General features: G+C 37.2%; 1 protein-coding gene across 1 annotated transcript in view; it reads left to right on the top strand.

Annotated features, from left to right (window-relative positions):
- The window catches only part of LOC134657554 (uncharacterized), a 63,342-nt gene extending 53,837 nt beyond the window's left edge, over nt 1-9,505 (top strand). Inside the window, exons 3-11 of the mRNA XM_063513130.1 lie at nt 2,641-2,856; nt 3,956-4,209; nt 4,767-4,948; nt 5,326-5,426; nt 6,032-6,125; nt 6,600-6,675; nt 7,139-7,294; nt 8,081-8,253; nt 9,360-9,505. Coding sequence (XP_063369200.1) covers nt 2,641-2,856; nt 3,956-4,209; nt 4,767-4,948; nt 5,326-5,426; nt 6,032-6,125; nt 6,600-6,675; nt 7,139-7,294; nt 8,081-8,253; nt 9,360-9,501 — 1,394 coding nt within the window. The 3' untranslated portion in view covers nt 9,502-9,505. The remainder of the gene's footprint in view (nt 1-2,640; nt 2,857-3,955; nt 4,210-4,766; nt 4,949-5,325; nt 5,427-6,031; nt 6,126-6,599; nt 6,676-7,138; nt 7,295-8,080; nt 8,254-9,359) is intronic.
- The last annotated feature ends 4,817 nt before the right edge of the window (nt 9,506-14,322 follow it).

Consider the following 14,322-nt stretch of genomic DNA (forward strand, 5'->3'; position numbering starts at 1 on the left):
ACACGTAACTTAATCATAATGAGGGGTATTTTGTAATGGAAAACTGGGACAACACGTCATATTGAAAAGAGAAAATCACGTAACAACATTCAATAGAATGTAGAACGTGTAAATACGGAAGAAAGTATTTGAGATGACAATACAGGAGAAATTTAATCATTAATGTATCTTGATATACTTTGTAGCGACCTACCTATACCTACATTGTTAAAATTTTTGTATGTTAATCATTACACAATATTAATAGATAATGTAGTAAGTAACTCATAGGTGTAGATATATACGAGGGTAATTTGAGAAGTAACTTGTTTCGCCTACGTATAGATGGCGTTGGCGTCAACTCTGTATGTATTGATTTAGTTTAGTAATTAAACATATTTAATATGTGGCGTCATGTCATTTTTGGCAGGAATTTGACATTTGACAGTAGTTCAAACAAAACTCGTCTGAGTTACGCGGGAAAATGGAGAAAATTGGAATTCGTGGAGTTTTTCAGTTCTTTTTTTGGAAGGCAAAACTGTGAAACAAATCCATAAAAGGATTTTACCTACGTTGGGTAGTTCGTGTCCTTCCTAGGGAACGATTTGACTTTGCGTAAATGAGTTTAAGCGAGGCAGGACATGCATTAAAGATGCACCTCGCCCTGGAGTTCCGAAAACAGCACTTTTACCCGAAATCATCGATAAAATCCATGATCCATGATTTAGTTTTAGCCGACCGAAGATTGAAAATACGCGAATTAGCTGAAGCCACAAACATCTCTTCTGAGCGGGTGCATTTTATTTTACACGACGATTTGCACAAGAAAAAGCTTTGTGTAAGGTAAGTGCCGCGATTACTGACTCCAGAACAAATGCGTATTCGCATGTGAACATCTGCTGAAGATTTGCAGGTGTTTAAAAAAATCCAACAGATTTTATTCGCCGTTTTGTTACTATGGATGGAACCTGGATCCATCACTACATCCCGGAGACGAAACATCAGTCGAAACAATGGGCTGGTCATGGTCAGCCAACTCCAAAGAAAGCCATATGCATTCCGTCTGCTGGAAAGGTGATGGCGTCTGTGTTTTGGGACGCAAAGGGATACTTTTAATTGCCTACCTGGCCAAGGGAAAAACTATAACTGGAGCATACTACGCATCACTTTTGGATCAGTTACAGGCGGCAATAGCTGAAAAACGTCCAGGTTTGGCAAGAAATAATGTGATTTTTCACCATGACTACGCTCCGGTGCATTCAAGTCGTGTCGCTGCACAAAAATTGTCGGAGTTACGATTGGAACTTCTTCCACACCCTACTTATTCACCAGATTTGGCTTCGTCGGACTATCAACTCTTCCCGAAACTGAAAACATTTCTCTTAGGGCGAAATTTTAAGTCCGATGAGGAGGTTATATGGGAGGTCAATGCGTATTTCGAGGCCCTTGAAGAAACGCACTTCCGTGAAGGCATAGAGATGTTGCAGACTCGTTGGGATAAGTGCGTAGAACTTCGGAGGGATTACGTAGAGAAATAAAATAAATACATTTGCAATATTATTATTTTTCGATATGAAACCAAGTTACTTCTCAAACAACCCTCGTAGGTACCGTAAAATGGGGCAAGTAGGATCAAAACTGAAATTCAAACCTCGATAACATTTTATTTTTACATATGAAAACTGAATGGACAAATTTGCGACATTGCTCGCAATAATGTGGACATGACTCCAAAATTGATTAAATAATTAATCATTTAATTAATTTCTTACCTGAGGTTTAATTTTGATTCCTAATCAATAAATAACACAAAGAGTTCTTATAATGTAAATTTATTTAAAAAAATAATCAGTATGTTTTCCAAATTTTCTGTAGGTACTTATTTGTTTATATCAAAAATATATTTAAGTGCTATTTATTGATTACTTGATTAGGAATCAAAATTAAACCTCAGGTAAGAAATTAATTAAATGATTAATTATTTAATCAATTTTGGAGTCATGTCCACATTATTGCGAGCAATGTCGCAAATTTGTCCGATCTCTGATAATAAGTGTTCCGGACGTTTGTATTTTAGTTATTATTTTATTTTGGGTAGTTCCATTTCATAACTTTGACGATAAAGAGGAAAAGCCACCTCACCCCGTAGTGCCTCGTATTTGGGGTGAGAGGGGTTTTCATACAAAGCCTACAAAGGTGATTTTGGAAGATTGTTGGACCGTTTTTTTATTATGCGTATTACTATAGCTCCATTTTAAATTGGAATACATTATTTTTGTAGCAGTAGCCTTAAAATCCCTTCTCACCCCCCTCTCAAACCCTCTCTCCCACCTCTCCCCGCGAAACCTACTCACCCAGTTTTACGGTACCTACTATTTTGAGTTATATCAACCTCATCAATCTCATCATTTTAATTTATTTTAACATCAAAGAAATTTCTAATATACTTGTCTGGGTGTCTGGCGACTTTCGGGCAACTTTAAGTTTTTAATTTTGCATATTTATCTTGTAAATTTACTTTCAATATAATAAAGTTTTATATCTCATCATCATCACTCAAAAATAAAAGATAACAATGAAAGCGATTTCGATATTAAATCTGTCACGTATTCTCTCGACTTCAAAAACTACTCGACTCAATTGTTTTTTTATATTTTCCAGCCAGTCCATTCGAAGAAGTCACGGACGCGCTGTACGACAAAGGCATCAACTTTTTGGTCACGCACGACATGAAACTGATATTACCAGAAACGTTATTCGATGGGGCATCTGTCAGGATATCGCCAAGAGCCTTGACGAAGACTGGAGCGCTGGTGCATATAGATCTGGAGCCAAGGCAGACTCAGGGGGAAGGGAGGCTGTTTTTCAATAAGATAAGTAAGTACATATATACATACATACGTCACCGTGCATAATGTGTTGCGTTGTTTGTAGGTCGCCACATTTGCATAGTGCATCACTTTGTGGCGGGTTGTTATTTTCGTTTCCGAAATATTTTTCGGGCTTGGACAACCATATCCGAAAATTGAGTTCAAGGAATGTAGCAGAAGAAAGGCAGCGCTGTAGCCAAATTGAGCAAAATGTATTAGATTCCGTCCCTCATGTATACGTTTATTTTGAATAACTTCCGTAGATTTGAAAGTATGTTTTGATTTTAAAAGTACAGTAAGTAAGTACTAGGGTGTTTCATTTTTCCATTTTTTTTATTTTTCTTTGACTTCGCTTTTCTTCTTGGTTCTACACCTATACAGAGCCCATATACCTGAGATGTCATGAGAGATTAGACATGGGAAATACTCTTCAATTATATGAAACCGGCTGACTGCTGAGGGTCACTCTTCCAACTATCTACATAAGTTCATACTTATATTACCCCTCATGCATCAAATTACCCCATTTGACGTTAACCCGTTTTGATGCCATCAAAATCTACAGCCACAAAAGTCAGGCAGTTAAAACGCTTATGATAATTATAAACAGAAAATAAATCTCATAATTATTATACTAAGAATAAGTGACCCAGGCCTCCAGTGCCCCAGGCTGAAATCGAACCAGCATCCTCTGCTATCGCGGCAGGTTTCTGTTGCCACTCGGCCACCGGGCCACAGCGGCATAGGCCGAATTTTTCCAAGTATATGCACTTCTTACTGAAGGCTTATGGCAACCCCTGGCCACCTCTAAGGTAGAACAGTATGGTTCGACCTTCTAACTGGATCATCTCCTCAGCTGATACCGAGTTAGCGAGAGAGATGGCGCTGCCGATCAATACGTATTAGAACAATTAAATTATTATCGATATTAAACTTTCGTGAGACATATTTTAAACTGTTTATACGACAACGGTTTCACTCACTTGAATTTTTAGTCGCTATTGGCGACATGTTTCGGGCCCTAAAAATTCAAGTGAGTCAAACCGTTGTCGTATAAACAGTTTAAATTATTTTTTTTTTTTATTTATTGAATTTATATTTTCCAGAGAAACAAATAAAGAAGAAGCTGATCACGGCAGCGATCGCGATAGTACTGGTCATCAAATTGATAGCCCTCAAGCTGGTATTCGTTCTCCCACTCATCATGGGCGTGACGACAGCGAAGAAGATCTTCCTCAAGCTTCTGCTATTCTTGTTCCCTGCTCTGAGCCATATCTTCAAGCTGTGCTCGTGGTATCACAACAATTATCATACGACGAAGTACCATCACCACCATCATTTGATAACGCATCACCATAAGGTAAGTTGTAAGAAATGTCTTTGTGAACGGAATATTAAATTAAAAAACCTCTCCACGTTGCCTGACCATAAACAGACACATTTTAAATTTTACCAATTCTATCTAAATATTTTCGACCAGTTAGTTTAGTTCAGTAGTCTTAGTTCCATACTGTCGTTAGTACATGCAACTTTTATCTCTCGTTTTATGCGTCACTTTTGCACTTACATGACTTACATTTTTGTCAGAAAGTGACACTACATGATATGAGGCGATAAAAGCACAAATCTTTGACCCGTAGGCCATTTAGTTCAAAAAAGTGACTAATTTAATCATATCTCGTATTACTCACAATGTACTATGTCAACATTTTTGAACATATTCTCATTCTGCTGCTTACTCAAACTAATAGGAGTGGCTTATTTGGCAAGGGCTTCCTTAAGCCATAAATTATGTGTTCTCGGCTACGAGTAAAATAGACTCAACTATAGCACATCATTGTACATACCTAAATGTTACACACATTGAAAAACTATTGCGATGCAGTCTATAAACAAATAAACAACTTAAACTTCCAGAACCCCCACGCCCCCTACCACGCACCGTCCCACGGCCCCCATGGCTCCACCGTCGTGGTGCGACCCCACGCCGCTGGCCCACCGACGTCGCACGACCACCATCTTGGCGGTCATGATGGACAACCAGCGTTTGAACACTATCCGCAGGATTGGGAGCTGTCTGGACCGGGACTTGGAAGCGAGTATGTATTTTTTATACTACGTGGCAACAAGCATACGGCCCGGCGCTCTAGAAAACTTTATTCCGAAACAGGGGACACGAGTTCACGAACTTAGGTTAGGAGCTGAGCTACATTTGTCACGAAATGGGAGCCAAACAAGAGGTTCACGAAAAAATTCATATTAAAAAAGTATTAACTAAAAACTCTATAGTATACATCAAATTACTACCAAAGAACTAATATAACTTACTCAAAAGCTTTCAAGGTATTATCAAGCTTAGTAATATTTAAAAAAATATACGAATTCTCAAGGGCCTTAACCTGCCGAAACAGGGGCCCTTTAGCTTATCTACAAAATTCTAAATGGAAGAGTAATGACTGCTAATATTATTTTTCAGATACATAGCAGCAGACATACATCGAAACGCGATAGCAAACTTCAAACCTCATCCAAATGACATGAACGATATTAAAGCTTGGGGATTGGGCCTACCACCAGGTAATTATAAAAGTTTTTCAATCCTTAGCAGTCTTCAACAAAAAACATTCATTTAAAGCCTTTGGTTTGCAATTTGGACTTCATTCCGTTAGCAAAAACTTTGTTGAAAATAAATAATTTGTTAAACATCCGTCTTAGTCCCGATATCCTTTTAGAAGGACGAATTAAAATCTAATCAATTTTGAACTCTAATGAAATAGAAGGTTTCAATTAAAAACAAAAAAAAAAACAAAAATGACTGGGACTCAGGTCAGGAGTATATGGGGTACTTAACGAATTGCAAGTAATGCTGATGACGCCACTTAGACGTCAGTTACATAATTTAGCATTGTCATTGTCACGGTAGGTAGTTGTCGCTAGGCGCCTCTCTTCTTCGTCTGCGTCATCCAGTTGGTGCAAGACGGTTGAGCAGTAGGAAAGGTGTTCAAGAAGTACTTACTCCGATGAGTCTTTGGCAAGAAATAAAATTTAACGTTACCGCACAGATTTTTGGAAGAACTCGTCATCCAAATAAGCATTTGGCGATAAAAGAAACTGTAGTTACGCCTCAAAAACCATTAAGATGACGAGGACATTATTAAACACGTTTTGTCATGTGATTCCAGGGTCATCAGGCAACGTGGGTGAATATGCAGCCGGCACTAACCCAGCAGCTGTAGCCGCTTCTCCCAACGGTCAAAGGATATCACTTGCTGGAAGGTATACAGCGTAATCAATAGATGTATTTGCCAAAAATTTCAATGTTGATACGAGGATCACTGACCGTACTCTTCCCACCACCAACACACCACCACACAGACCACAAGAAAATAATTGATGTATAATATTATTTATTTATTTAAACTTTTTGTACAAATAAAGAAAAAATTACAAATGGCGGACTTAATGCCATAATAACAAATAAAAAATATACATATGAATTAATATGTATATTTTCTAGAAGTGTTTCCACATTTTTGCCTTTGGTATTTAGCCTCCTGAAATTAAATTTTAAAAGTCTGTTAGATTCTGTTGGCATTCAGTCACCCGCCAAAGTGTACTTGAAATATGTGGCAACTACGAGTATATGTTTGAAGTATGTGGCAAGTATGACCGTAGAATATATTATTGTGTCACTACAAAGAGTACTAAGTCGATGCAAACTTAAATCATGGATAAATCTGTCCGTTTCAGACCCGTGGGACCGCCAGGGTATCGAAATAAAAAACCAACAACCAAAGATCCTTTGCAAGCTGAGAAAGAAGCATTGGTAAGTTTTGTCATGTTATATTCTAATGGTATTTATTTGTATGATGTTGGTTCGCCTACGGTCATATGGAAACATCATTGCTTTATCTGGCTGTCTGTCCTTTGTTTTATACGTTGTATATTATGTAGGTTACCTAATGTTAAAAAAACACAGCAAAGTAAAAGGGCTGATTTAGATGACGTGCGAACTCGTATGCGATTTTAGTTACATTGAGGACTATTGGTTACATCCAAATTCAGCCGACCAATCAAATACCGCAATGTAATTAAACTCGCATGCGAGTTCTCGTACCGTCTAAATGAGCCTGTAAGGTTCGGATGGATGGATGCATGCATTGGATGAATGGATGGATGGATGGATGGATGGTTGGATGGTTGGATGGTTGGATGGATGGATGGATGGATGGATGCATGGATCATGGATGGATGGATCATCCTTTCACTGGGCTGGATGGACGTTCCAGATCCGAGCAGCGGCGCTAGCGGCGCGCGCGCCACCGTCCCCCGTCCGCGACGAGCTACTGCGGGTGTCTCACGCGAAGCTATCAGAAAACAACCGGGTGAAGGCTGAAACGCAGCTGGTGAAGCAACAGCAGGAAATTCTCGCTGCTCAGGACCCTGTGAGTCCAGTCATTGGCCTAAGCGTCTATCCTCCTAAGGCCCAGCCATACAAACGATACATCCAAAATTTGCCATTGAAATTTGAACCTAAATTGTAGGAAATAGATTTGATTTTGCGTTGATTGAAAATTGAACGAAACAAAGCAAAAGCAAAAGCGTTCCATTTGAACATGGTTTAAATTATATCGAACTGAATAGGCACTATAGGTAGGACTATAGGAGGCAGGCGGTTTATGGTGTAAGAATTGTAAGACATTACACCGCCTGGGACGGAATTAAGGAAACTCAAGGATGTCCAGCACTGTCTTATCCCACAGAAAAGGCGAGCCAATATGTGTGGAGACACTAGAGACAAGTCGGCTGCAGGAATCTGCTGCTTATTTCAGGTTGGACCCTCGCGCCTTACGGAAACTCGTACTTCGGGACGTAAAATGCTCTAGTGCAGTGACGTATCATTTTCAGCACACCTTTTAGAACAACAATAACCCTCTTTGAAAAATTGTATTCTATCTTCAATCTTATATTATTTATACCTTTAAACGAGCAATTCTTGTATATTTATTTATATATTTCGTGGGTCTTGCAAACGGCTCTAACGATTTCCATAAAATTTGCTATATTTTTCCGGGTTTCCGGGGGCGAAAAATAGATCTAACTAGGTCTCATGATCTCATCTCTGGAAAAACGCGCGTTTTCGAGTTTTTTTATGTTTTCCGAGCAAAGCTCGGTATCCCAGATATTCTATGTTAAAATGTATAGCTGATATATCTATCTATTTTCCCCAGGACACGATAGCAGCAGAGCGGTTCTACGGGCAGCTTCTGGACAAAGTGGACCATATCCTCAGTCCACTCGGGGCCAGTGATACAGGGTGTAAGGAAAGGGCTGTCTGCGCGCTATACAGGGAGCCCTTCAAGCACGCGCCTTACAGCAATCTAGTCTCCAATGAATTGAGCAAGTAAGTGGGTAAACTCAGAACTACCTCATCATCATCTTCCTCACGTTATCCCGGCTTATTACCACGGCTCATGGGGAGCCTGGGGTCTGTATGACAACTAATCCCAAGAATTACCATAGGCACTAGTTTTTACGAAAGCGACTGCCATCTGACCTTCCAACCCAGAGGCCTTATGAAACTCAGAGCTACCTATAAGCTAAAATAATATTAAAGAAAAGAAATCAAGCCCTCATAGACGAGACCGAATTCGAACAGGAGGGCGATTCTAACTACATTATGTTGTTAAGAAACTGTTATACTTAGATATGATCTATCAGTTGTCAACAAAGACAAATAAATAAAATTCGAATCGCTCTCCCCGTGTCTTCAGATTTCGCGGCTAGAACAACTGGCAGTGCTGGTCACGGTGACACTGGTTTCTCGAATATTATGTAATACTAGCGACCTGCCCCGGCTTCGCAAGTGTTACACAAAACCAATCATACACTACAACTTAACATTCCTCAATAATCACTATATTGATCGATGAAACCTGCATGAAAATCCTAAGGCCTCCTGATAGGCTAAGCGTCTTTTACCATACCGTAAAACGGGGTGAGTAGGTTTCGCGGGGAGAGGTGGGTTATGACTGGAGAGAGAAGGTTTGAGAGGGGGGTGAGAAGGGATTTTAAGGCTACTGCTACAAAAATAATGTATTCCAATTTAAAATGGAGCTATAGTAATACGCATAATAAAAAAAATCGATCCAACAATCTTCCAAAATCACCTTTGTATGAAAACCCCTCTCACCCCAAATACGAGGCACTACGGGGTGAGGTGGGTTTTCCTCTTTATCGTCAAAGTTATGAAATGGAACTACCCAAAATAAAATAAAAACTAAAATACAAACGTCCGGAACACTTATTATATACACCATTCAGTTTTCATATGTAAAAATAAAATGTTATCGAGGTTTGAATTTCAGTTTTGACCCTACTCACCCCATTTTACGGTACTCTAAGAATGTTATCATTTACTGATGCTTCACGTAAGGAAGTTACCAGTACCTCGTTCACCAGTACTGTCAATAAGTCTTTTGGAAATCTTAAAATTTGCATGTTTTCCAGAGATTCCAACGAGCTCGTACCCGCAGCGGACAGCAAGTTCGCCATCCAGTACTACCGCTACGTTCAAGCAGCCCGAGACGGACAGGAACAGAAAGAGTGCTCCGTCATCTACCCTGATTGCCATATCGACTACAACAAGTAGCCACAGACTAAATAGTAAACACGGTTTGGGGTTACAAACTGCCACTTGTTTTGACAAGGTTGTCCGTCAGATTTTGTTGAAAGAGTGTTTTAGGGCGGTTACAGACTAACGTTTTATACGCGTCATCATCTTCCTCGCGTTGTCCCGGCATTTTGCCACGACTCATGGGAGCCTGGGGTCTGCTTGGCAACTAATCCTAGGAATTGGCGTGGGCGCTAGTTTTTACGAAAGCGACTTCCATGTTTTGAAAAAACGTTTATAAATTAAAATCGCTTTGACACATTATGTAGACTAACGAGTAATAGTTATTTACGACACAAGTGCAAAATTCGCACGCGTATCGTACAACCTTTTACAGTACATGGGTCGTTCTCGCATTTCGTGCAAATCGGTGTTTTCGGAAATTTACCAAAAATGTGGTGGCGTTTTCGAATATCTGTTAATGCAAGGTTGTAACATAGGGCCTAAAGTATATGTATCTCCAATGAACAATTCTAAAAAAGTTAGTATTTTCTTTATATGTACAATTAACACCCAATTTTTTCATTCATCTCTATATGTAACGCGTGAAGATATAACTTTGACCTACATTTTAACCTTAAGATACTACAAATAGAAAATTCGTTGTTTGTGCAATAAATGACTTATTTAGTTATGTTTTAAATCGTATAATATTAGAAGCTAGAAATAAATAATAAAAACTATACAGCCTTATAAGTGTATGGTTCAAGTAATTTCTTCATTACCGACGCGAGAAATAGATTAGCTATATTTTGCTACATAGCGAGGGTATATAGCGCCTACCGCCGATGCAACACATTGTTCGTCAGTCAGTTGGCCGCATGATCTCGTAGCGGATGCCCGTGTGCCACTGTTAGCGAAAATATATACGATCTCTCGGGTCGGGAAGGAGTGTGGTTCTCGATAGTCTTCATCGCCATCGCGTGATTTATACAGTAAGTAGCAAGTGTACATTATTATAATTATACGTAATGAAGTGTTTTAGTGTCGCCTTTCAGATGGTTTATTCTGCAAAATTAAGGTCTGATGCCAACTGATGTAGGCGACAAAAACTTCCAAAACTTCATTCATATCGGTTTCATTCACTTCTTTTCCTTCCAATTTTACTGGGGAAGGTAATGAATGACTTAAGAAGGTAATGATAATATATTCGAGGCAGTGCATTTAATGAAAAGAGGCTTAGTAATTATAAATACTACGCTGTTATAAACATTTAAAACTGTATATGATAATAGGGGAGCCTTTGTAGTCTAAGATGGTCGACCTTCACCGATATGTCTGACGGATGAAACTTACATATTATGAAAGAAAATATGTTGCTGAACATAAATAAATAGGGTTGCTTAAAGAAATATGGTCAAGACTATTTTTAATTATTTTTTGAAAAAAATTTTTTTTTTTTAAATTTCACCGATCTGTCTGACAAACAAAATAAGTTCCAATGGAAAGTATACAACTTGTACAATATAAATCAACTAGGTTGCCTATCTTTTCCCGGTCACTATTATGTGGTTATAGGGTTGCTTGCGAAAATCCGATCACAAATAAGGGTTGCCAGGCTTTTAAATAAAATAAGAAGGGGTCTTCCCTTCTTATTTTATTTAAAAGCCTGCCTTTTAGCGATAACTCATAAACGGCTTAACTTATCAAGTTTGCTTTAATTTTGTTTGAATGAGTTTATTAAGCACTATTTTTATGATTTTTTTTTTCATATTTTTGGATCGATTTTTCAAAAGTTAGAAGGAATAACCGTTTTTTGTTCTTTCTAAATTATTATTTCCGAAATGATTCACTTTATCAAAAAATGTTGTTTGCAAACTCCTATTTATTTTTAAAGACCTATCCAACGACACCCCACACTATAGGGTTAAAACGATAAAAATAAATTACATAGGTACAAAACGCGAATGATTTAAATATATTTTGTCTATGCTAATTTTTGAAAATTTGAAAACTACGTTTTATGTGATATGGTGCGCAGATGTTCAAACCGACTTAACAAACACTTGGGGTTGACAATCTCGACTTATAATGATGATAAGTAAATGGTAAATGTACCATCTAGCTTGAACATTATAAGTTGAGATTGTCAACCCCAAGTGTATGTTAAGTCGGTTTGATCATCTCCACAGTGCTTAAGACACATGTTTTTAATATTGTCGATTTTAATTGGTGTTAATTTTCTTGAAATACAGTTTTTTTATGTTCGATTTCATAAGTTTGTTTCATTACCGTCCACAGATAAAATTACCATCTCGGCCGATTTCATTACCAGCGCGTAGTTCATTACCAGTAGCCTTATTAAATGAAAAGTAATAAGGTTACAAAGGTGCCTTTAGCAGAAAAATGTTAATAAATGAATCCACAAATTGACGAAACCCAAAAGTTTACCATTTAAAAGAAAAATTACAAATCGAGAGAATCTCACCGATTTGCACGAAATGAGAGAATGACCCACATGTGGCTATGTGGCCCTTTAAATTTTCAACGTACTGTAATGGTAATGTGCGTTATGTGCTTATTATAGCACAGGGTGTCGTAATGAAGCACCATATACTGTAAAATAATGTAATATTGTAAAAATATCGCTTTAATTTCACAGTGACTCAACTTTCTATGGCCATGTTTTGTAAAATAAATACATTTCTTTAATTTAAAATTAAAACTTCAGAGTTGAAATATTGTAAAACTGAAGCGGTATTTGTGTAAATAAATTGTTAATTTAAATTATTTATTTTGTATGTTGATATTTTTACAACGTAACCTACTTGTTGATTCTGGGTATAAATGAAAATGATATGAAAGGATTTTGATTGTACGTTACTCAAAGTAACCAATCCTAGTTTTAATACTTTCTTTTTTATACGTAATTACTATATTTCTCAAATAATTTTATTCATTAGGGTTTTATGGGAAATTGACTGTTATCTACATTTTACTGCATTTATTCGCCTTAAGTTTTTATTAGAACTAAATTCTACCAATTTGTTTATTTTAGGGTATTTAAAAGTAAACAAAATAGTTACAGCTACGTCCAAAACCTTAGCGTTAGTAGCGAATTATTTGTTCTAAACAACGTTTTGTTTGTAGTTATGATTAAGACTTACTTTGATTGGGCTCATATTTTAATTTCTGTGTCATTTTTAAGCAAATTTTACTATAAACTTATGCATTTTAGGGCGAACTCGTTGCGCGCTCGCCTCGCTTTCAACTCGCTTGCAAATCGCCAGTGTGGCAGTGCCCTTAGCCACTCACGCGAAATTAAAATAAAAATAAAGTGTGTTTGACACCCAGTTTATGCTTTACAAACTTGTTACCTACAAAAACTGTTCATTTTTAACAGTTTGTATTTTAACCTAATTAAAATTCCAATTTGTGAGTGTAGTTTCTTAAAACACACTTGTGACCTTACTTAAAAGTATGAATTACTCGAAGTAAGTCTTTATAGAGAGTAATCCAATTAGATATTTATTAAATTTGTAGAATAAAGCCATGCAGTCACTAGGACAATATATTTCGTATTTAACAAAATGCATTTAAGATTAATGTGTTTTAATAAGTACCTATGGAATACGAAGTCAAACTTTGAAGAAAATAGTTTCATACGTTATTATCCCAGTGTTTAACAATTTTTGTCATGTCAAAAATATTTAAAATACCTAGCTAATACATTTATTTTGATAAATAACGAAATTTAATAATCAAATGTAAAAAAAATATTCTTTACAAAATGGTTTTGCTCAAATATAATTTGTTAAGTTTGTGTTAATAGTTTAATAATCGAATCAAGGAAATGGAATATTATAATTTTTTACTTGAAATAAACTATTTATTTTTTATTCTGTTCGAGTTTCTTATTCCTATAGATATTTACAATCCGTGTTGTCGCTCCTCGTTGATCTTGTAGATTTTTACAATGACTAAAGCAGTAAGATGTATGATGGATGTATGTAAGAGGAGACAACTGTAAAATATAGGTACCGTTGCAAAAAAACGAATATAACGAAATAATACATAATGTCGTTTGAAATAATGACTTACGCTTACACATTGGCTTACGCTTTTTATCACTGTCAGACCAAAATATAGAAATTCAAAATGGCGGCCGGTTTTGAATTTGCTATATAGGGTCTCAAGGATCCGTGCTACGAGTACATAAGGGTTTCTAAGACAGTTTCTCTTTATTACCTGCAGATTCGGATTTCCCTTCAATGTCCATTTAATAACAGTATAAACACCCAGTAAGACGGATACAATCTTGTTACTGGCATCCGTTGTTAGTGCAGGTATACGGTAAATATTATATTATCTTATCTTATCTTAATCGTAGATAGGTAGTACCTACTAGGTACTATGAAAAAAAAAGTGACGAACTCCGAAAGTGATGAACTCAGAAACTAACGTCCTCAGAACGTGATCTGACTCGAAAGTGACCTCCTAAGAAAGTGACCTACTCCGCCTAAGGGCTCCCTTGTCTTCCGCTACTCGATTTGGTACTGTCTAATCACTACATAGTATAAAACAAAGTCGCTTCCCGCTGTCTGTCTGTATGCTTAGATCTTTAAAACTACGCAACGCATTTTGATGCGGTTTTTTTTTAATAAATAGAGTGATTTAAGAGGAAGGTTTATGTATAATTTGTTAACCCGTGCGAAGCCGGGGCGGGTCGCTAGTGTAATATAAATTACGTCGGACGTATTTATTATTCACAACCAGGATTGAAGGTCACGTTCGATGTGTTGCCTCCCTGTCACATCGTACGAATGAACAAACAGTGTGACAGAGTGGTAACATGCCGAA

This window comes from Cydia amplana, chromosome 20 (assembly GCF_948474715.1).
Source record: "Cydia amplana chromosome 20, ilCydAmpl1.1, whole genome shotgun sequence".
In the NCBI taxonomy this organism is placed as follows: domain Eukaryota; kingdom Metazoa; phylum Arthropoda; class Insecta; order Lepidoptera; family Tortricidae; genus Cydia; species Cydia amplana.